At 44.5% G+C, this 21,400-nt stretch overlaps 1 protein-coding gene across 6 annotated transcripts in view; it reads left to right on the top strand.

Annotated features, from left to right (window-relative positions):
- The window catches only part of ICE1 (interactor of little elongation complex ELL subunit 1), a 58,697-nt gene that overhangs the window by 22,543 nt on the left and 14,754 nt on the right, over positions 1-21,400 (top strand). For all 6 annotated transcript variants that reach the window (XR_007476227.1, XR_007476226.1, XR_007476225.1 and 3 more), the window contains exons 11-15: positions 6,436-6,522; positions 8,234-8,643; positions 10,880-15,595; positions 16,826-16,994; positions 19,581-19,741. Coding sequence is in view for 3 of the 6 variants with exons in the window: in XM_049707289.1 (XP_049563246.1) it covers positions 6,436-6,522; positions 8,234-8,643; positions 10,880-15,595; positions 16,826-16,994; positions 19,581-19,741 (5,543 nt within the window). In the remaining 3 variants the exon portion in view is untranslated. The remainder of the gene's footprint in view (positions 1-6,435; positions 6,523-8,233; positions 8,644-10,879; positions 15,596-16,825; positions 16,995-19,580; positions 19,742-21,400) is intronic.

Raw genomic sequence — 21,400 nt, 5'->3', positions numbered from 1 at the left:
CCTGGGCTTGCACATGTTTTTTGTTAGAAGAAGCCATCTCCTATTTCCTGTCTTCATTAGATCTGTGTATGTTACCACCTTGCTGTCTGATAAAATAATATAGTGAATGAAAGAGTCGAAAAGCAGTATTCCTTGGGAAAGAAAACTGGGAGAGCTATACTTTCCACACTTTTCAATAAATGAGTATAGTTTCCTCATTAGATTATAATTTATCAAGTTAATGTATTAGATTTCATAGGTGCCAAATATATAAAAATGGTTAAAGTCAGGCAGGGAAACTGTGGAGTCAAAGCCCTGCAGTGTATTGTTGGAAGACAGAAGGGTTTACGGAAGGCCGGAAGTTACACAGAGGAGTGCAGTGGTGCTCACAGGACAGGGACGTCCCCAGCGTCCCCGGCACGTTGCAGCACTGAGCCTGCTACCTCATGGATGAGGAGGTGTAACATGAGAAGTGGGGATGCTGGAGTTTCATGTCAGTTTTTCTACTTACTGTTTGACCCTTGGCCATTGACTTCCCTTCTTTGTGTTTTCATTCCTAGTTGTAAAAAAGAGATTATGAATTTCTTCTCTGCCTATCTTGTACTGTTTTGGTAGAGATACATTTAAAAAGGCAAATAAGTAAATAATGGTATTTTCATGTCACTCATGTTTTCTCCAAATGGAAATTATTAAAACCACTTACACTGTTTTGTGCAAGTATGTAGTGTCTCTTCAGAAGTCTCCTTTACCTTTTTTTCCTTCCTTTAATTTTTTTTTTTTAAATCCATAGATCAAGGCTTAAGACTAACAGTTGATACTTTGCAGTTGCCCGGGCCCTGAGTCTGTTTATCACTATCACTGATGCATAATTCCATGTGCTTTTGACCTTTCTTCCTACTCTTCTGAGGTGTGGAAAGTGGGACTTCGAGTAATAGGTGCTGCTGAGAGAAGCCGGACTCGGCAGCACTGGGCTTTCCCAGCTAACAGTCAGGTGTGGACTTTAACCTTTCTTTTAGGATTCTGCTGTTCTCAGGCCTCACTATTTAAAACACATCCCTCACCCCCTTCCATAGTTGCTCTCTAGCCATACATTCTCTAACTTCAAAGAACTAGTTGCTTTCTCAATTTTTTTTTTTTTAATCTATCCTCACTGTAAGGGAAGGGATACTGTTTATTTTTTCCAAACAAGTAAATAAATGAAGTCTTTAGGAATCTGCTGATTATTTAGCTGTGGACCTTAATGGGTTTAATACCTAATTCTTAAGTAAATCTTTAACACTTTTCTTTGTTCATACCTGACTTCTGAAAAACCTTACAAATTAGGCAGAAAGAGCACTGGGTCGGCTTCACTTTTGAGAAGACTGCCTGGGGGTTTTGTTGGTCTGCCTTCCTTTCAAATTCCAATGAAAATGGCAGAAGATTAAGAAAAAAAGAAAAGGATAGTTAAAACGTGCTAGAAATTAATGAGGAAGGTGTAAAGCAGTTGGTGTCAGTTGGTGATGAAACCCCAAATTACAGAGAAAAGCAGCAGCCCTCAAAAAGCAGGTTTTCACCACAGAAGTGTGTGCTTCCCTACATCAGAGGAGCGGGCACGGGAGAAGGGGCAGTGCGTTGGCAGTCGCCAGGTGGCCAGCGAAGGGGTGAGAAGCCTGTGGCCTTCTAGCTTCGAGACTGTTCCTGGCAATGGTCCACAGGCTGTGGCCCAAAGTTCAGTTCTCTGAAGTGTTTGTTAGGACATGGGAAGACCCAGAGTGGGTGTGGATGTCAGAAAATTGGGTTACTTATGGCTGCTTTGAAGGATAGCCCCTCCTGTTCCCAGAAAATGAGATATTTGTATATATGCCATGTAAGTCCTCACAACCGTATTCACTCTGCTTCCTCCTTCTGAAGACAGGGTCCTGTGGGTTCATGAGATGAGGACCTGCATTGATTGCCAGAGGAATAGGACTAAAAATGGAGGCCGTAGAAATGTACTCTGGCTGTGAGAGACGTCACTGAGAAAAAGCAGTGACAGGGAAGAAAGGCACCGAGCTCAAGAGAAACTAGTCCCTGAGGAAACGGTGTTAAATCATGAACAAGAAGAAAATGATAACAATTGAAATAGAGTCCTTAGAGAACATCTAAGAACCTATCCGTAGGCTGCTGATGTGAAATCTGAGTTGGGGTTCTCAAATATTAAAAATACGTTGTAGAAATAAACCCACTCGAAAGACTGGATTGTTGAGTGGACAAATAGAAGATTGCTATAATGAACCAAGAGATTTAATTGTGGACATCTGTGAGAATGTGGTGTAAAAAGATAAGGAAATAAAAGGTATTAGGGAAAACCTAAGACTCTGGAGCATAGAGCCAGGTGTTGTAGTAGTCATCTAGGACTTCTCAGAGGGGAGAACAGAGCTGTAAGGAGAAAATGTGATCAAGAAATTCTATAGAAAGAAACTTCCCAGAGCAGGACACTGATACAATATTTATATTAGAAAAGCCTCCCAGCTGTAGAGCATGATTTTCATGTATGATCTCCATCTCTGATTTGTTCAAAGGAAATACATTTAAAATCAAATGAAGCAGAAAGATTGAATATAGGAGGATGGATAAAGAAATGCTAAGCAGATGCTAACTTGAAAGCAGTAATACAAGACAAAGAAATAATTCACACCTAGAAATGAATTTACATGGATTAAAAGGAAATATTTAGATTGATTAAAGGTACAATTCATCAAGAAGATACTGCTCTTATGACCTTCGAGCATAAAACTATGTCAAGTAAAATGCTTGGATATTCTAGGGGGAATAACCAAATCTGTTTTCATGGGAGGCTTCAGTGTGTTTCTCAGAAATACAGAGTAAAAGCAAGAATTTAAATAGGAGATAAATTGGAATCATAATTGCAGGATGGATGATTTACATATAACTCTTAAACCACAAATGTTGAATTCTTTAAAATACTTTTTCAAACATATATAAAAGCTGACTATTTACTAGACAACGAAAAGCTACGATCTAATAGGAGATATGAAGATACTGATATTTCATAGGATATTAATAAAAATCTCTGCTACCTCCGCCCGGAAAAACTGATAACTGAACACACATAATAAATACAAACCCCTCTTGGATAACAGAAAAAATAAAAACTGAAATACTAATCTGTTTTGGAAATAAACAAAAGCAGGGCAGTATTTATTAAAATCTTTGAGATATAGTCAATATAGCATTCAGTGAGTGGTTTGTGGTCTTAAGCGATTGTTAGAAAGCAAGAATTACAGAAAATGAAGCAAGGATTACAGAAAATGAATGACTAAGAAGGTAGGAAAATACAGCAGAAACCTAAGGAAAATAGAAGGAAGGAATTGATGAAGAGGGAAACATAAATTTATGAAATAGGAAACAAGGCATTTGATTTGGGACCATAAAAACTAATAACTGGATCTTTGCAATGCTCATGAAAGTGACAGCTCTTTGGCATATCTGATCAAGAAAGGAAGAAACAAAACCCGACTCGCACCAGGACTGAGAAAGCTTTAAAAATACATTTGGAGAATTATTTTTAATTTACAAATTTATATTCAGATTTTATCATGTTCATAAAATGGACCATTTTGTAGGAAAACATACTCAAATTGACATGGACTAGTTGTTGCAATCCTGAACAGAAAAATAACCCAGAAGAAAATTTTAAAAATAGTTAAATATCCAACACCATGGAAGATCTAGGTGGCTTGCAGGTGAGCAAGCCGGAAGTGAAAAACTGATGTCTTTATTATTGTTTGGTTTTAGAACTTAAAAAATGTAGAATGCTTCCCGTTTCATTCTCTTAGACTAGCATAACCCTTTACCAAGATCAATTAAGAATAACATGCATACATATCTTGAAGACTCAGAAATCTGTTACTTAGTAATAAAGCTACAAAAGTACTAAATAAAATCTTAAGAACTCACATCTATTAGTAATTTAGAATATGGACAAGCTATGACTTAAGGATTTATCTCAGGAATACCACAACAACTGGTTAAGAGGAAAATGATAGGATCATCTCAATTCAGTACCCATTCCTCATTTAAAAAAGAAAATTGGTGAGGTAAGAATAGAAAAAAACATTTTGAACTTGAGAAAGGTGAAACCCTAAGAGCATAATCATTACTGTCAGAAACAAGGCAAGCCTGCTTTTCGTTCCATCCCTTCTGTGTGTGCTGGAGACCCTAAGCCGTGCAGCCAGGCAGACACAAAGAGTAGGAGCTGTGAGTGCTAATCAGGAAGAGTCAGATTGTCCGCATTTTAAATGATGTGACTATCTATGTGGAAAAAGGAAAACAGAAGTGTAGGAGCTGGGGAAGGTGCGGGTATATACAGTGGACACGCACAATGGGCCATCATTAGCCTATCAAAACGGGTGGAATAAGAACGACCAGATCTCAGGTGGCAGCCGACCTGAGATGTCCAGGGAAAGACCTGAAAGCAGCATGCCTGCCTCGGTGAAGGAAAACTAAACCATCTGAACACATGTGTAAATGCTGTGTTCCTGGATTGAAAGACTTAAGGCATAAAGATGTGCATTTTCCCCATGTGTATTTATAAATATACACTCTAAAACCAGATGGTGAAGGCTTATCGGAAAGAATAGCTGTTCGGAATAATAATTTAATTTTTGAAAAGGAAAATTCTGAGCCACATTCATGCCTGTACAGATATTAAAACATACTTATAAAACTGTCGTGTTTAAAGAAGCGTGCTATTCACGTGGAAACTGACAAATCAGTGGAGTAGGAAAGTCCAGAAATACTGTACTCAGAGTTGCCTGGATTTTGATAAAGGAGGCATTTTAAAGGATAAGGGGAAGGTGTGCAGTTCAGCTGAAAGAGGTTTTCACAACTAATGATGCCACAATGAAAATTATTTTCTGCTTTGCTGGGAATGGATAGCTCTTTTATGTCAAACTGGAAGTAATGAATGAGTGCTCAGTTGAAATAGGCCTAACTCTGGTTAATAGCCTCCATAAGCATAGAAAAGTAACTTTTTTTCTTTTTTTTAAGGTTCCTTGTTTGCTGCTTTGGGTATACGTAATAAGCAGGGATCCTGGTCAGGTCATTTAAGCAAAGGGGATTACAGTATTTGGAAGCAGGCTTTTGGGTAGGTTAAATCACAATGTAGATAAACTACTTGATCATAGAATTTTGAAACTCAAAAATGGATGTACCTCACACAGTGACAGTGGCTGATTTGTCTCAGGAGAGGTTGGAAATGTCCAACTTTTCAGACTTCTCTGTTGTTGTGCCCCATTTGTCCTGGTCCTCTTACTATGGACTTCATTTTTTAGAGCGATGTAGTTGGCCAACTTAAATAGGGCTGACCTCTTCCAAAATTTGTGACTCCTTGTAGAAATGTTGGTTTAAAAGGTTGGTCTTTTTAGCCTCTCTAGAACTGGATTAGAGATTTCAGTGTTTTCAATAAATGATTCAGTTTAAGAACTTCCAATGAACTATAACAGAACTTAGGGGTGGACTGAAATTACCTAATACTTAATGCTATTTTCAGTTAAATTTTAACTAGTGTGGGTTGTCTTTTTATGCATATTTGACACAAACTGTTCATGTTTATATTTTTATGAATATGTTTTGCTTTGGAACATTTTTGGGAATTTGTGTTCTTAACGTTAAGTTGACTTTAAAACCATAGTATAATATTCTTAATGTTATATGACTTTCATTAGGCCTGTCTTTGTTGTAGTTGCCCTTTGCCTTTCAACTTGGACCAGTGATTCTTAACCATTTTAGGAAATCAAACCCGTTTGAAAAATATTTATGAAAATTCCAAAGTTTTCACTTTCCTTATAGAAGCATATGCTGCTTTCTGTGTGTCTGCTCATGTGTGATTCTCTCTCCCTATTCATGTTTATACACACCCATTTTTGTCTCCTCCCATTTCGCCTTAAGGCCATTAAAATTTTTTCCAAGATCCATGAAGCCCCTAAGTTAATGACAGCATGGTGAACTCGGATGGCTTTTCTGATAGCCTCATGGAACTGAGGGGATACTGTCCTTTGTTCTTTGTAGACTACCTGGAGCCCTAATCTCTTCCATCGGTCATTGTATCTATGCTTCCCCCCGCCGACCCCAGTCTCTTATCACTCTCTGTAGAAAATACATAGACCAAAGATTTATTTATACTGTGCATTCATAACGGTGATAAAGGCCTTTAACAAGTAGATTTGGTTTTTTGAGTCCTACCCCTGTTTGCACCCCACCTTCCAAAAAAAACCTGAGCTTGTATTCAGCCCATCAGTAGACCTTTTTATCAGTAGCTAACTGAATTGTGTGCAATGATTGAATCTGGGGAAGATGTTTTAAGTTGTCCGGTTTTCTAATTCCCTAGTAAATCCCGGTTTTACAGGACTGTGTTTTGGCCTCGTGTAGAATGAGCCAAATGACATGACTTTAATACTTTATTCTCTTTCACAGGAAAAGTAAAACTACTTCTGAAGGAACTCTGGCTCTGTATAAACACAACACACAGACTACCTGGTGAAGGCAGCAGATGTGTCCCAGGTGAGAGAGAAGCTTCCAGAAGTACATTTCATACATGCAGTAGAAATGCTTACTTTGGGCATTATATGCCTTCACTTTTTAATATCTCCTGAATCTCACATTGAAAGAGTGAAATAAAGTAGGATGGGTACTTGGATTCATACAGAACTCCATTCCCTCCAGGGTGACTCCTAGTCTCAGTGAATACATCTGGCTTTTTATTTTGTAATAGCACCTTTCGTCAGGGAGTATTCATGGAAACTGGAAGACACATGGTGGGAGGTGTATATGGCAGGTGTACGCAGAAGACCGAGTTTCCCACTTTTGTCGCCTCCCATCCCAGGACCCCATGTTGCGTTTAGCAGTCATTCTTCCTTTAATTGCCCCCAGTCTGACAGTTACTGCTCTTTCTTTGTCTCACATCTCTGACCCTTTTGGAGAATACAAATCTTTTGGTTTGTGGGATGTTTTCTTGTATGAGAGCGAGGCTGTGTATTTTTGGCAAGAGTTCCCCAGTAGTGTGCCAGGGGAGGGTGTGTGTGGGTCTGCGTTGTCACTGGGGATGTTAACCTTGATTGCTTGTTTAAGGTGGTGTCGGCCAGGTTCCTGCATGTAGTTTCTGTTGCTTCCTTATTCATTGATTATCTTGAGGGAGATGCTTTGACACTGCAAATATTCTGTTTCTCTCCAACTGCAGCCCACTGATTTTAGCATCTATTGATGGATCTTGTCTGCTACGATTACCACTCTAATAGTGTTTTTTGTATTTCCCTCATTCCTCCTACGTGTATTAATTGGAATTCTTCAGTAAGGAAGAGCTGTTGCTTTTCACCACTTACTTGTTTATTCACTATTTCTGTCAGTGTAGTCTCACAGATATTTTTTTTTTTATTCTGTATGTTATAATACAGTACTTTCATTATCTTATTCAAATTGCTCCAGATTTGGTTATTGGGACCATCTTTAGTTTGGCTTCTGGGTCTTTTAGGCATGTCCCATCCTGTTTTGAGTACTTCTTTACTTCTGGTACTGCAAGCTGTTTAAGGCTCTGCTTGTATTTTCCCCTCCCCAGCCCTGTTATCAAACACTGCTCCAAGGAGCCCTGAGACCTTCTGCAAAATATATTTTTACAGCTTTCAAATATGACAAATGGTTATTTCTAGTTATTTCCTAGGACACAATGTTTTTACTAACAATTACCATTACTGCAGTATACCAAAATCCAAATCCAAAGAGAACTAACGTTTTATAGTAGTTTTCTTGTTGCGTTATAATGCAAAGTATTTATGTGACCTAGTCAGGTTCCTTAGTTAGAGAATTGTACAAATATGGTCATGGAGTAGTCTAATATAGGTTGATTTTAGACAGGGAAAATAGTGTTTCCTATCACCTTGTATGCAGAAGCTGTTTCTCCCCAGTCCTGCTGATTTCCCAAGAGAATGAGGGCATCGTCAAGCCCCGTTACCATGGCGGTGGATGGGCGCCTTGGCACGGACACCCTGCTGCTAATGGGACACGGGCATCTCACCATCCACCTGCCTGTCTTCTCGTTCGCTTGTTGTGAGGGAAGCATACTTCTGTGGAATATGTTCAAGTCTTATAGGTTATTCTTTAGGAAGGGATTGGTTGCCTTTTAAAAATGTTTCTACTTGGATTTAATGCAAGCATTTTGAACTGTTAAAATAAGGATTTTCTTTTTAAGTTTTCTTTATGTATATTTTTTTCCCCACAGAAAAACCTGCCAAAGAAAACCCCAGATACTTAGAGTCCAGGGAGGATGGTGTGCCCCCTCCAGCAGGGGGTAGCCCTCTCAGGACCTCAGCTGTGCAGACGTGCCTGGCAGAGCTGTCCATGGAGATAGAGGGCGACTTCTCTGCGTGTGAAGACGCGGGGAGAGAGAGGCCGGGTGGAGCAGCTTGCCGTGACAATGGTGTCTTTAAAGAGGACCGGAATCCTGAGGCTGTAACGCAGAGGAATGAGGATGACCGTGCTGACTTTTCTGATCATGATCATTCTTTTGATGAAGATCTTCAGGCTGCCGTCGACTTCTTCAAGCTGCCCCCTCCTCTTCTGTCCCCGGTGCCCTCACCCCCTCTGCTGTCGTCCCCACACCTGGGTGCATTTCCGTCCTCACTCTCACCTGTAAGTTGACACTTTGTATTTGCATTACTTGGTGGCCATGTTGTCCATCCTGCTACGGGATCTCAGACCAGCTGTCAGGGAGGAAAGTGAGGATTTAACAAGGCGGGCCAGTGCCCTCGGGTTCACGTGCACATACGGCTTTTTTCATTTTGTACTAGGGGTGCATTTTTATTGTTTTAATCTACAGTGTACTGTAAGTCTCCGGTGTCTTAATTGCTTACTCTTATCTTTAGTGCCTGACACATAACAGATATGGAATGAGTGAATTAAACAAGTGTTTATAGACATGGAGTCTTTCAGAAATGGGAAGTCCATGTATAGAGCATGCAGGTCAATTAGGTTGCTGAATTCCCCACCTTCATGCAATGAATTCATCATCTTTTTGTGTGTTTGCAGAATGGTTTATTGTAATTTTTTAGGAAGTTAGTCTTGACAAAGCAGATTTGTATGCTTTTTGGCTTAAGGAACAGATAAATGACTCCTTGAGTCACATCCTTCATTCGAGAAACCATAATGCATGTCTGTTACGTTCTGGACCTGGTGCTAGACACTGGAAAGCTGAGGTGACATGGGCTGTGGTCACCCCTGGTGGGGTCTTGTGTGGTGGTTGCCCCCATAACGGCCGTGGTGGAGTCCGCGCTGCTGGGAAGCATGCTGCTGGAGGGAGCTGGACACGGAGCTCATGCTGGAAGGAGGCCGGGCGGAGGCCGGGCGGGAGCGTCTCCAGCGAGCAGGTGTCCTGGCCGAGCGCGTGGAGGGGTGCGTTGTGTCAGCTGGAGGAACTGTTTACACAGAGGTGTTGGACTCAGGGCGAACCTCACGCTGGGGGCATTCACCCAGACCAGGTCTCCAGGTCCATGTGTGTCCTAAGGACTTTCCATTGTATCCTGAAGGCAAAGGGAAATCCTCGATGGATCCAAAGAAGTGGAGCTAATAGTTGAGTTCCACTTGAAGGTTTTCGTTTAGTCACAGTATGAATGGGGAGGGAGAGGGGAGAGTCGGGAAGGAGGCAGGACTGTAGTCGGGAAGTCATTTAATCAGCAGTTTCCTCAGTTCTTGACACCTGAACAGTAGCATTTGAGTCAACTGGTTTGGAAAAGGTCTCGAGGTTGAGCGAGCAGCACGTCTCGTGAGATCTGCGGTATGGTTGTTAGGCGAGTGGGGGGTTGAGGATGTTGGAAGCAACAGAGAAGAAGAACCTCTTTGGGCGGGGAGGTAACATACAAATGTTAGGTGCTAGGTGTGCGCAGGATTTCCAGGTGCGGCGTGTGCGAGTTGTACCCCCTTCCATGGGCTTGGTGCTCAGAGCCAGGCTGGGTGGACGCAGGTGCCGGGGTGCCTCAGCCTGGGGGCCAGCAGAGGCCCGGGGCTGCGTGCTGTCATCCAGCCGGAATGCACGTGTAGGAGAGGGTCGGGTCCTGACAGTCCTGGAGAGCTGTCAGTGCCGACGCGGCCAAACAGAAGAGGAGAAGAGGTCAGGACAGCAGAGGAAGACCAGGGGGTGATGGTGCCCTAGCATCCATCCAAGGGAGGAAAGGGTTTCTCCAGTGGGAGCAAGTTCATGTCAGCGGTGGTGACTCTTCGTCAGTCCCTGGGCCTCGCAGACCAGGGGGCACGGGTGGCTGAACCGGCTCTCCTGGGGGCCGTGTGGTCTCTACCACTCAAGACAGGGAGGGAGGCTTCCAGAGCAGACCTGGAGTCAGGGGCTGTGGAAGAGGCAGAGGTGTCGGGGTGCAGCACAGGCATGAGGTGTGGCAAGAGGGGTCTGCAGGGTGACACCCAGAGCGATGGCCGGGCTGGCGCTGGGGCGAGCTGCCCTGGGCCAGAGCCTGCGGCTCGCCGGGGAAGGCAGGCAGGGCTGGGCAGCTAGAGGCGGAAGCCTTTTGGGCCAGAAAATGGGGACGTCAGAGTTGAGAGGAGGCCTGCTTCGAAGTTAGGAGAACAGACCTAACCCTAGGCTGCATGTGGAATAGAACTGGGAAGCTTCTCCGTTTGGGGAGAAGCAGTGTGAGTGCAGGAAACGCTGGGGAGAGGCGGCTTCTTTAAGGAAAGAAGAAGCAGTGCTGTGCTCATTGAGACCTACTCATCCGTTGATAGAGTCCAGAGAGTGGACTACCCTTTCCTCAGATTCTTCAGGAAGCACACACTTTTTTTTAATGCAATTAGTTGGTAGTTGCGTTTAGTTGACTGAAGTAGTGTTTTACTAACTAATTAATGTAATTCATTTATATTTAAGGAAATCTACTTTGGAGAGTGTACAGATTCCAGTGATCATGATTCAGCCCGACATAGGAATTCTGAGCCTGTTTCAGAAGATGATACACCAGAATTGCTGGATTGTTTTAGCTCATCTGGAAAAAGTAAAGGAACTGGAACATGGGAGGAAAAGCTCCAACCACACGAAGCCACCCAAGCTCTAAATACATTGGAAGTCAGTGAGGTGACAGCGGTTGGGTTTGGGACATTTACAGCAAACCTGAGAGAACCTGCAGCCACGTTCCCCTCCGCTCATGAGAAACACTGGACGGTGTCATCTGAGTTCGTGAGCAGGGGAGAAAGAGGCATTTTGGATGAGGCAGGAAGACAGAGAGAGGCTTGGGAGATGGATGGGTCAGTGCAGACGGAGAAGACACGTCCTGAACCCACGGGCAGCGGGCGTGTTGAGCAGCTCTCGAGCGGCCTGGCTGTAGAGGAGGGCACGGCTCTTGGGACGTCAGACTTGTGTCATCCTCCCCTGGGCCCGTGGCCATCGAATGAGCCCAGCGCACCTGAAGGAAAAACCCTAGTGTCCAGAGTGATAGGATCACCTAAATTAGAGGTGACCAAGTGGACACTGACTGATGGAGTCAGTTCAGCATCAGGTCGTCTGTCCACTTCTGGTCATTTTCAGGGACTGTCTGGAGAATTGGAGAAGGAAAGAGAAGCAATGCGAGGGTTCATTTCGGGAGACCCTTCTGCCCCAGGAGCAGCAGGGGCCGCGCTGGTTGCCGCGGTGCTCGGTCTGGGAGAGGAGTTGTCTTCCCCCGTGGCCTCATCTCTCTGCGGTCACCCCCGGACTCCCTCTGGGTTGGAGGATGACGCTGAAACATCTGTTCCTACTGAAGTAGGCCCTCCCGAACTGGATCGTTTGGAGCAGAAATCACAAGCTGCCATGTTCACCACGCTAGATGTACATTCTGAGCCCCCGGAGTGTCCCATAGGAGAAGGCCATCTGGAGAACAGCTTACATGCTCTGAGCCCAGTGTCGGGGGCATCTGATTCTAATGGTCAGAGGGGCAGCGAGGTGGGGTGTACGACCCTTGTGAAGGGCATGAACGATATCTGCTCACTCCTGCAGTCAGGATTCTCGGGAGCCGCCAGAGGCGGGCCAGGTGAAAGGCAAGGTCCGAGGGTCGAGCTCACGCCGAGTCAGTCAGGTTTCACATCGTCGGCAGGGCCTCAGTCTGGCTTGATCAGGAGTGGCTTTGGCTTTGGTGAAAGCACTTTGTGGCACCACAGTGATCTGTTACAGCGAAGTGGTGAAGAAAGGCTGGGACCTCAACCTGAACGTGAACAAGAGGCGGCGGCGTCCTCAGAAAGCAGAGGATCAGCACCCAAGCCTGAACGTGCTGGAGAGGATAACAGTCCTGCAGGATTCAGGGCGCCTGCGTCCTTGTTGCCTAACCAGGTGTCAGTTATCACCAAGCAGGCACGGCCTGAAACCGTGCAGGGCGCACGATGGGAACCCTCGAGACTGTCTAGGAGGGAGTCCCCCTTAGTGACAGACGTTGATAATGGGGCTGGTCGGACACCATCTGGAGCAAGATGTGGGGAGAGAGCGCCCACAGCACCGAGAAGCAGGGAGGCAGCTGCTACAGAGAACGCTGCCCTGGGAGTTTCCTCCTCCTGGAGAAAATCAGACTTTGATTCTCCAGGGGGTTCTTTACCAGTAGAAAGTTCCCATTATCCCACAGATAGTACATTATCTTTCTCTTCTGACAACATCCTGGTCCCAAACCAAGACGTTGTGACGGAAGCCACAGTGCAGGAAGAGGTGCAGAAGCAGAGCCCGTGTCTTCCTGCCACAAATGTGGACACGTCCAGGCTGGATGTGGATAAACTTCCAGCCACGGAGGTGACGCTGTCAAAAGGTTTTCCTGTTGGAGACACAGTCAGAGCCTCTGGGGAGGCTCTGGCCGTTACAATGGACCCGTCTGTTGTCCAGCACGGCCCAAAGGAGCATCCGCAGCTGCCGTCTCACACTCCCGGGGGTGCTTCTCCTGAAGCTCTAGACACCACAGAGACTGCTTTTTCACCAGCGTTTGGCAGCAAAGATGAGGAGAAACGTGTTGTCCCGCAGAGCAGCCTCACTGGTGCCCTGTACTGTTACACGGGCATCCGCGAGGCAGGCGGAGGTGACACTGAGGTAGAAGAGGGTGACGCACCAAGCTGCAGTGAGGGAGAGAACGATCCCGAAGCCGGGCTGGAGGGCGGCCAGCAGAGTGCTGGTGGGGCCTCCGGACGAGGCGTGGGGGCTGCCAGCGCCGGTGCGGCCGAGACCAGACCTTCCGTCGAGGTGGGGTGCCTGACCTCGGCTCTGCGGGACTGTAGCCTCAGTGCGCTCTCCGAGACAGACGGACTTTCCACGTCCGAGGTCGTGATGTTTCTTGAAAGTTGTCAGTTAAGAGATTATAGTTCAGGGGACTCTGTTTCAGAATGTTCTAACAAAGGAGCCCTAAATAAAGGGATGAACAAGGAATTAAAGCAAAGTGAACCGTCAGGAGAAAAGTACAGAAAGCAACTGTGTGAAGAGGAAACACTAGAAACCTCTGAGGAGTGCGTCGGCTCCTCGGAGGAAGACGACTGTCTTTTAAGGGACATGAGGCGGCGGCTTGCTCAGCACTCCCTGGAGATGCTGCCTGAGGTGCTCACCAGGATCCACCAGGAGCTGCAGCCCGACCGGGAGGACGCTGGTGGGAAGGATGTTGGTGAGTTACAGCTCTTAAATGCACCTGACAGCGTCACAGCGGAGCATGAGAAAGAGCAAGTTCTGCCTCTGGAAACAGCCGGCTCCTCTTCACCCCTGCCGACAGCCGGCTCGGACACTCGGGGCAGTTCTCCCACTAGTGGTGGACCTGGCCATGAAAACACGCAGAGCAGATCTGCGGGTAACTTGGATGCGATCAGGCCAGTGGATGGTAAGGAAGAGGCCTCGTCAGAACCCCCGGAGCCCTTGCCCCTGTGCGCTGCCCCGGGAGTGGGGCCGGGGGAAGTGGCGTTTCAGTGTCAGATCTCTACAGTGACTTCCGAGGTTATAAACGTGCTGATAAATAAGGATCAGAATCTAGTCATTGAGAAAGGGGACAACTGGACCATCATCAATGGGGTAGCTCTCATGCCAGAAGTGGACCAGGTTATCCTGTGTGACGCCCCTGAAGATGCCCCTGTTTCCCCGGATCCAGAAGGGCTGGCAGCTGGTTTCATTCCACTTCCTTCCGTGGAGAAGTCCCCAGAGACCGGTCGCCCCGGCCCTCCTTCTCAGGAGCCCCAGTGTGGCAGTAGTGTGGCCGGAACCCAGGGCGATATTTCAAGCAGCGGTCAGAGTACTAACTTTGATAAAAGTCGTTTGCGGAATAGACCCGTTAAGCCCAGTGTGAGGATTAGCTCTGAGATTTATGATCAGAACTTTGAGACTCAGACGGTTCCTTCTGATCACACGTACTATAATTCGAAACTAGAGCCGCTGAGCAAAAATAAGAATCGATCAAAGATTTCAAACAGAGATCAGACAAACAAACCAGTGAAGATGTTAGCGTCGAGCAGAATGGAGACTACTCAGAATGAAGTTTCTCCGTCATTTTCTGGAGAAAAAGGGAACGGAAAAACTCAGAGAAGTCAGACACAGACCATCCTAGCCAGCGCCGACACGTCCACTCCTGCGGACTGCTGTGCGGACACGCTAAGTAAGATCCGGCAGGAGGTGGGACCCCCCCTGCCCCCGTTGCTGGCTCCTCTGATAGCCACGCCTCCGAGGACTTCACAGCCAGCCTCTCCACTGACGTCAAGTTCCAGCCCCTGCTCACCCGTCTCTCCCCACGGCCCGATCTCTCCGCCGTGTGAGATCCCGGTGTCGCCTATGGTGTCCCCCTTGCTGGAGGAGCCGGGGCACTCCTCTCCTCCACATGCATCCCCGTCCACCGCCCCGGCCAATGACAGGGTCTTGTCATCTCCTTTGCAGTTTTGTGCTGCGACCCCAAAGCACGCCGTCCCCGTGCCCGGCCGCCTGCCCCCGTTCGCCTCTGCCCATCCGGCAGTGGCAGCGCCCCAGGAGAATTCCGTGAAGATCCTGGACACCATGTACCCAGAGCTGTCCGCCAGGGCCCGCACCCTCAGCATCCTCAAAGGGAACATTCAGCTTACGCGAGGCCCGCCGGCCGACTCCAAGAACCTACCGGGGCCCGCCAGCGCCATCAGGGGCTTCAAAGCCATCACTTCAAGCTCAACCGCCTTTGTGAAAGCAGGGGGCAGCTCTGGTGGTGACTGTACGCAGGATAAGTCGAGAGATCCGGAGCCTCCGCAGTGTTCAGGTGGGAAAAGGGCACTGTCAGCGGGCACACCGAGGAGTGCTAAGAGGTTGCGCCTGGACAGCGGGTCCCCGGAGCCAGAGCCCCCCTCAGAGGGTGTCAGCAGGAGCCCCCAAAGGAACCCCTCCCAGGCTGCAGCTGTGAGGACAGAGGAGGAGGGGCGTCGTCTTCTGGCCGTCAGTACAGTCTCACAGTCACCCCTGAGCCCCAAGGAAGCCGTGGAGTCCTATGACAGAGCTGTAGCGGAGGCTCTGAAGAAGATCGCAGAGTCCTCCTTTGACCTGTTACCTGTCATTCGCAGTCATGTGTATGTGGGAAACATCTCCAAAAAGCCTGTGATGAGAGATCAAGAGAAAGAAGTTGTTTATGAATTTAGCACAACAAAAAAGGTATGTGGCTCCTTTGCTCTGGGAGCGTTAGGAATCGCATGTCCTCAGACAGAGGCCGTCTCCTGTCAGCGAAAGGGGAGGTGGCCCTGAACAGAAGTTTATTCTCAGAGGTGGGCAGTCACCTGTGTAAACATTAGGACCTGTACTTTATTTCTAGCCAGCATTTTATACATTTGAGAAGTGATAAGATGTTGGAGATTTGATAATTTGTATTCACCAAATAAGTTAAAATTTTAAAGGGGAAAAAAAAAAAAAGCCTGTCAGGACTTAAATTGCATATTTCCCATTGATTCTGGCATGCTTAAAAGCTCAGAATGATTTGCTTCAAAGCATCAAATTGCTATGTAATAGAGACTTTCTTTTCTGTGAATGATATTATATACACACTTGAGAATTTTGAGAGTCAGAAAGGTAGTGTGTGGGTTCCTCCCACTTCCCTTGGTGTAGGTCAGAAATCAAACAGGAACAGACGCTTAGTTTCAGGAAGGGGGCTGGGGGAGGATTATGCAGATTTACCTACATGGTTTATTAGGACTTTCCCTGGTTTTTGTTTTCTACATATTTATGTTGATACTGGGTGGATGATTTCCAGTGTCCCATGGATTATGCTTTATCGGTTATCTGTACATCCTTGGAATCACAATGGTATAAATATTTATTTTTCTTAGGTTGCATTTCAGAAAGCACAAAGAGCAGTACAGGTAACTTTGGAAAGATGTTTATTTTCAAATGACTGAATGTATCAAATTATTTAATGCTCCTTTTCCTGGGTGAGGAAAACATTACCCAGTATTTTAAGATCTAAACAGGATAAATGTGTAGAGTACATTGGAGTTCAGAAAACAAGAATGGGAGTAGAATATGAGTGGATTTAATACATACACACAGATTATTTCAGTAAAAAACAAAAAGTGGTCATTTGTAGGAGTGGTGGTAGTGACAGTAGGCATCCAGGTGTCCTGGGACTCGCCCCGTGGCCCCTACAGCCCCGCTGACCCCCGGACACCGACAGGCATGGGCTCTCTCCTCCCCGAGCCTCACGGCTTTCCCTGCTAAAGCAAGTTACCACGGTGGGTGTTGTCCTCTACTTTCTGAGACAGGGCACGTTTTATCTTTCCAACTTTCCAAAAGGTACTTAATTTTGTAACTTTTAGCTGGTCTTTAGTAGGCTGAAGATAAGTATCAGCGTACATTGCCTTTTCGTTTTTTGTTTTTTTTTTTCCAATTCAGCCTTTAGCAGAGTGCTTGCTTCACTCTATTCTCTCAGAACTGAAAATTCAGAAGATGTCTGTGGAGCACAATTACATCCACGCCCTCTGCAGAGTGTATGTGGGTATTTGTCGGCAACTGGGAGACTTGGAAAGAGCTCGCTTGTTTTGCTACAGTCTGCTTAAGGAAGGTATGTTTAGATGGCAACATTCTTGTATTGAAAACGGGTTGTTGCTTTTTTATCTGCTTATATATGCATCTGTATTTTCAGCTAAGGTATTGCTGTGTATCTTTTAAAATCATGTTATCTTGTGCATTTACCAGAAGGCATGAAGAGCCTTAGCTATAGACCCAGCCATACCTGGTTTTCAGTGGGAGAATTTGTGTGACTTAAGCTTACTTAGGTCAGCATATACATTTCCACTTGTGTAGAAAAGTGTATCTCTCATTAGTGTGTGTCGGTTTTATTCCTTGTGCATCTACTTTAGAGTCAGATATAGTTGACACAAGATAATGGAATCATTTTAGAGTGACAAACCGCTCTGCTCTGTTACTAGCTGGAAAGGGCAGAAACGCTAAGATGGATTCGTAAGCTCATGGAAAGAAGAGTTTCAGGGAGAAATGGAAAGGAGGGCTGTCCTTTGATTCTCTTTTCCTTTTACTACTATTTCTTAAGTCTATTAATGGAGCAAATAGGACTCCTTCATATCAGATCATCAGTGGAAACATTTTAATATAGCAAAGTGACATACAAATGGAATTTAATGCTACATCAGAGAGTCTTATCTGGATTGCAAAGATTGATAATCTTTTATTACCATAATGTTTATGGGGCTTATAAATCAGGATAATTGAATCTGTCACTTGTAGAGTTGTGAGTGAGGCTGCTGTGTTTGTTGCCCACTTCATTTATTTTTTCAGTCACTGACTTATTTAACAAATAGTTATGGGGTGCACATAAGTATTAAGGCTTTGACGGTGACCAAACCCAGGTATAGATGGAGCCTTCCAGTGGGGCGCACACGTCAGGTTTTGTCAGTGAAGGGCAGCAGGAAGCAGGGCAACAGGGACTCTGCAGAGCCCACGTGGGATTTCTGGTTCTTCCTCAAACACACCCAGCCCGCTCTCACCTCTGGGTCTTTGTAACAGGTTCTCTGCGGGGAAGCTTTTCCCTCTGTTTTGCTATGGTTACACTGTTACCTTTTTGTTTGCTGTCTCTTTCCTCTGTTAGGTCGTGTACTCTAAGGACAGGGATTTTGTTTGTCTTGTTCCTACTACATCCTCACCCCAGGAGAATGTCTTGTATGCTCTCGTTAAGTATCTGTTGAATGAATGACTTGTGCTGTGGAAGGTGGGTTTGAGAGAGTCTCAGGGGTCGAGGAAGCTTTCCTCATCGGAGTGCCTTTTGAACTTAGATGTGAAGATAAAAGTGAGGGAGAGAATTCCAGGCAGAGGGAACAGCATGTGGAGTCCTGGGACAGGAGGAAGTATAATCAGATAAGCACAAGGTTTCCAAAGTAACAGATCAAAATAGCGCAGTGAGTTTATGCTTTGAGTTACCCTCTCTCTATACACCCTGCAGTGTTAGATAAAATAGAACAGAGAAAATGAAAAAGATGTGGCGTCATGCCAAACAAGATCCGAATCTTCGTGTTGACTGATAAAACCAGTTGCGGAACACTCCGACAGTTTCTTATAAAATTAAACAGTTTATCATATGACACAGATATGTCACTCTCGGGTACTTACTCAACAGAAATAGAGACATATCCACATATCCATATACGCTTCACAGGTATTCAGAGCATCTTAATTCATAATAGCCCATGGTTGGAAACAGAGGTCCATCAGGAGTTGAATGAAAAACCAGTGTGGTATATCAAGCAATTGGAATACTACTCAGACAAACGAGGAAAGGGCTAGTGATGCGCGCAGCAACGTGGGTTTTGCTGAGAGGGGGATGCCAGACAGAAAAGGGTGCATGCTTTACAAATCTCTTCATAAATATTTGAGAAAAGGCACATGTGCAAAGTGACAGTAAGCAGATCACGCTTGTCTGTATTTGGGACAAAGTGATTCACTGAAAGGGTCAGACCATGGGAATTTGGGATGATGGAAATGTTCTATCTGTGGGTTGTAGTGGGGGTTACATGGGTGTGTTCATTTGTCAGAATCCTTCAAACTGTCTGCTTACAGAGTGTATTTTATTGTATGTAAGCTGTGCCTCGATTAACTTGATTAGACAACAGAAAAGACAAGCCATGGCGTTGGAGAAGGTATTCATAAGAAAAGGATTATCAGTCATAATTTATAAAAAAAATTCCTTCATATCAAAAGCCTTAGGTGTTCTTCAAGTGAATTCTGTCTTGTAAATGCATAAAACATGGCCTGAAAGGACACGCACCAAATGGGAGGGTTCTGGGCGCAGGGTCTGGAACCTGCGAGAGGAGGTTTGCCTTCTCTTCTTGTTTTGGAGTTTATTGCTCTTTTCTACAGTGGTGTATACTCATGCACTGTGTTTCAAATTCGATTAAAGAAAGTTTGCCAAAGAGAAAGAAAGGTTGGCTGGGGGGGGGCGGGGGAGGGGGAGGGATGGGCGGGAGAGATGGAGAAGCAGAGTTGAAATAACTGAGGCTGGGGCCTCATCAGGCTTCCTCCCTTTAGCTTTAGGTGGCCCTGCTGTGCACAAGGGGAAATTATTCAAATATCTTCTTAGTTTGTCATTTATTCACTTAATCAGACGTAAAGGTTTATTATCTTGTTTCCTTTCTCATAGATTTTCCAGAGTCTGAAAAATTGACTTTGTTCATTGCAAACATGTGGCATGATATATTTATCTCTCAATCGGTGATTAATAAGGCAATGCAGTTGGTAGCCAGGCAACGCGCTAAAGGAGAAGTTTTGAACTGTTTGCGAGCTTTCCTCAATTGGGAGAAGGTGAGGTTTCTTTTTATGTAATACTGTACTTGTAGGTCTTACATAAATGTTATTATTTGGTTTTGTATTAGTTCGTGAGCATTTCAGAGATATTATTCTTCATATTAGATCCTTTAAAATATCATTTTAGTCTAAGCTTATGCATTTTGTTCATTAAGTATGCATGAGACACTTTGGGAGAAGTTGTAGACCTGTGTGCTGTGTTAATTGAACAAAGTTTCTTTTGTGTACTAATTTATGGCGATGAAATCTGTACATGCACATATATATGTGAGGGCTCAGAAGAGTTGCACATCATTTGCTTCTACAGTAGGTACTTAAGTGAAAAAATTGGTATCTCAATTCCTTCCTGTTACGATTTTTTCTGAATCTAATATTCTGTTTTTCTTTCCAGTTGATGGAATTTGTGTTTGTTCTAAATATTGTGTTCCATGTTTTCTTTCGTTATCTTATTTTCCTTCGTGACTGATATGTTAATATAGTATCTAGATTGGTGTTCTTTTCTTCATAGATTTTCTCTAATGAGAATCGCTGGATGCTGAATTGATAGTGGTAATCTTTAAGAGGAGGTATTGAAGTCAGTGAGGGGTTAACTTTCACTTTGTTCTGCCCTTTTTAATGACTGTATTACTGTCCTCTTTTAAAAAAATTCTGGCTTATGCATGTAGTCGACTTTTATATGTCATTTTGCTTTCCTTTTTAGTACTTTTTGATGTGACTCTTCATTAGACTTTTATTTTCTTATAAAAAGAAAAGGAAAGGGCTATTGGTAGATAAAAAGTTAGGGAATTTAAAAAATCAAGTCTCTAATCATCTCTTCATCAATCCACCTAGACAAACCAGAGTGTATTGGTGTGAGGTACCATCAGATTCCAGTCCCTTAGCAGTGAGAAGTGCATCCATACACACATTTCCGCCCTCCGCGGTTACCTGCAGGTCCACTTCTGTCCCTGCTTGGTCCTCCTGCTTGTGCACTGGAGCCTTCTCCTTTGGCCTGTTCAGGATGAAGCCAGATATGTTTGGATGATAAAACATGATTAATGAAGAAGGTAGAATTTTAATAAGTGTGTTTAGCCTGTATCATATCAAATAAAAATATAAAGTCAAAGCTATTAAAAAAAAAAAAAAAGAGGAACACTTGGGGGGCGGATACCATTATAGTCCAAGACTTCCAAATTCTGTCCTACAGAATTCAATAGATGTGAAGCACAAAAATAAGTAAAGAGTTAGTAGAATTCAACAATATAAAAAGTAAACTTGAATGAAGACTGTAGTTTTTCATATGTCTGTGATTTGCAAAAAACAGTCATGCATTTGACCTTAATTTTTAAAAAGTAAAGAGTCTACACTCAATTCTCTGGCAATGACTCAGTAAAATTAGACAAAGAATTAAAAGATTCTATAAAAGTTCCCTGGAGATTGAGATACACAGTCCTGGACAATCTGTGAACAAATAGAAACTCAGAAGTAAAATCGAAGTATTTGGTGTGAAAGGAAAACCCTTCATACCGAAGACCTCTCATTTTTGGAAAACTTACACTCATTGAAATAGTTTAAATGTCTTCATTATTAAACAAGTAATAAGTAAAGTTCCCTGATAATCATCTTAAAAATTAAAAATTTGAGAAGGAATCCAGAAGAAAAATATAGTTTAAGAGG

This window comes from Orcinus orca, chromosome 3 (assembly GCF_937001465.1).
Source record: "Orcinus orca chromosome 3, mOrcOrc1.1, whole genome shotgun sequence".
Lineage (NCBI taxonomy): Eukaryota > Metazoa > Chordata > Mammalia > Artiodactyla > Delphinidae > Orcinus > Orcinus orca.
Note: the sequence above shows the minus strand (reverse complement) of the source record. Positions and strands in the feature narration are given on the sequence as shown.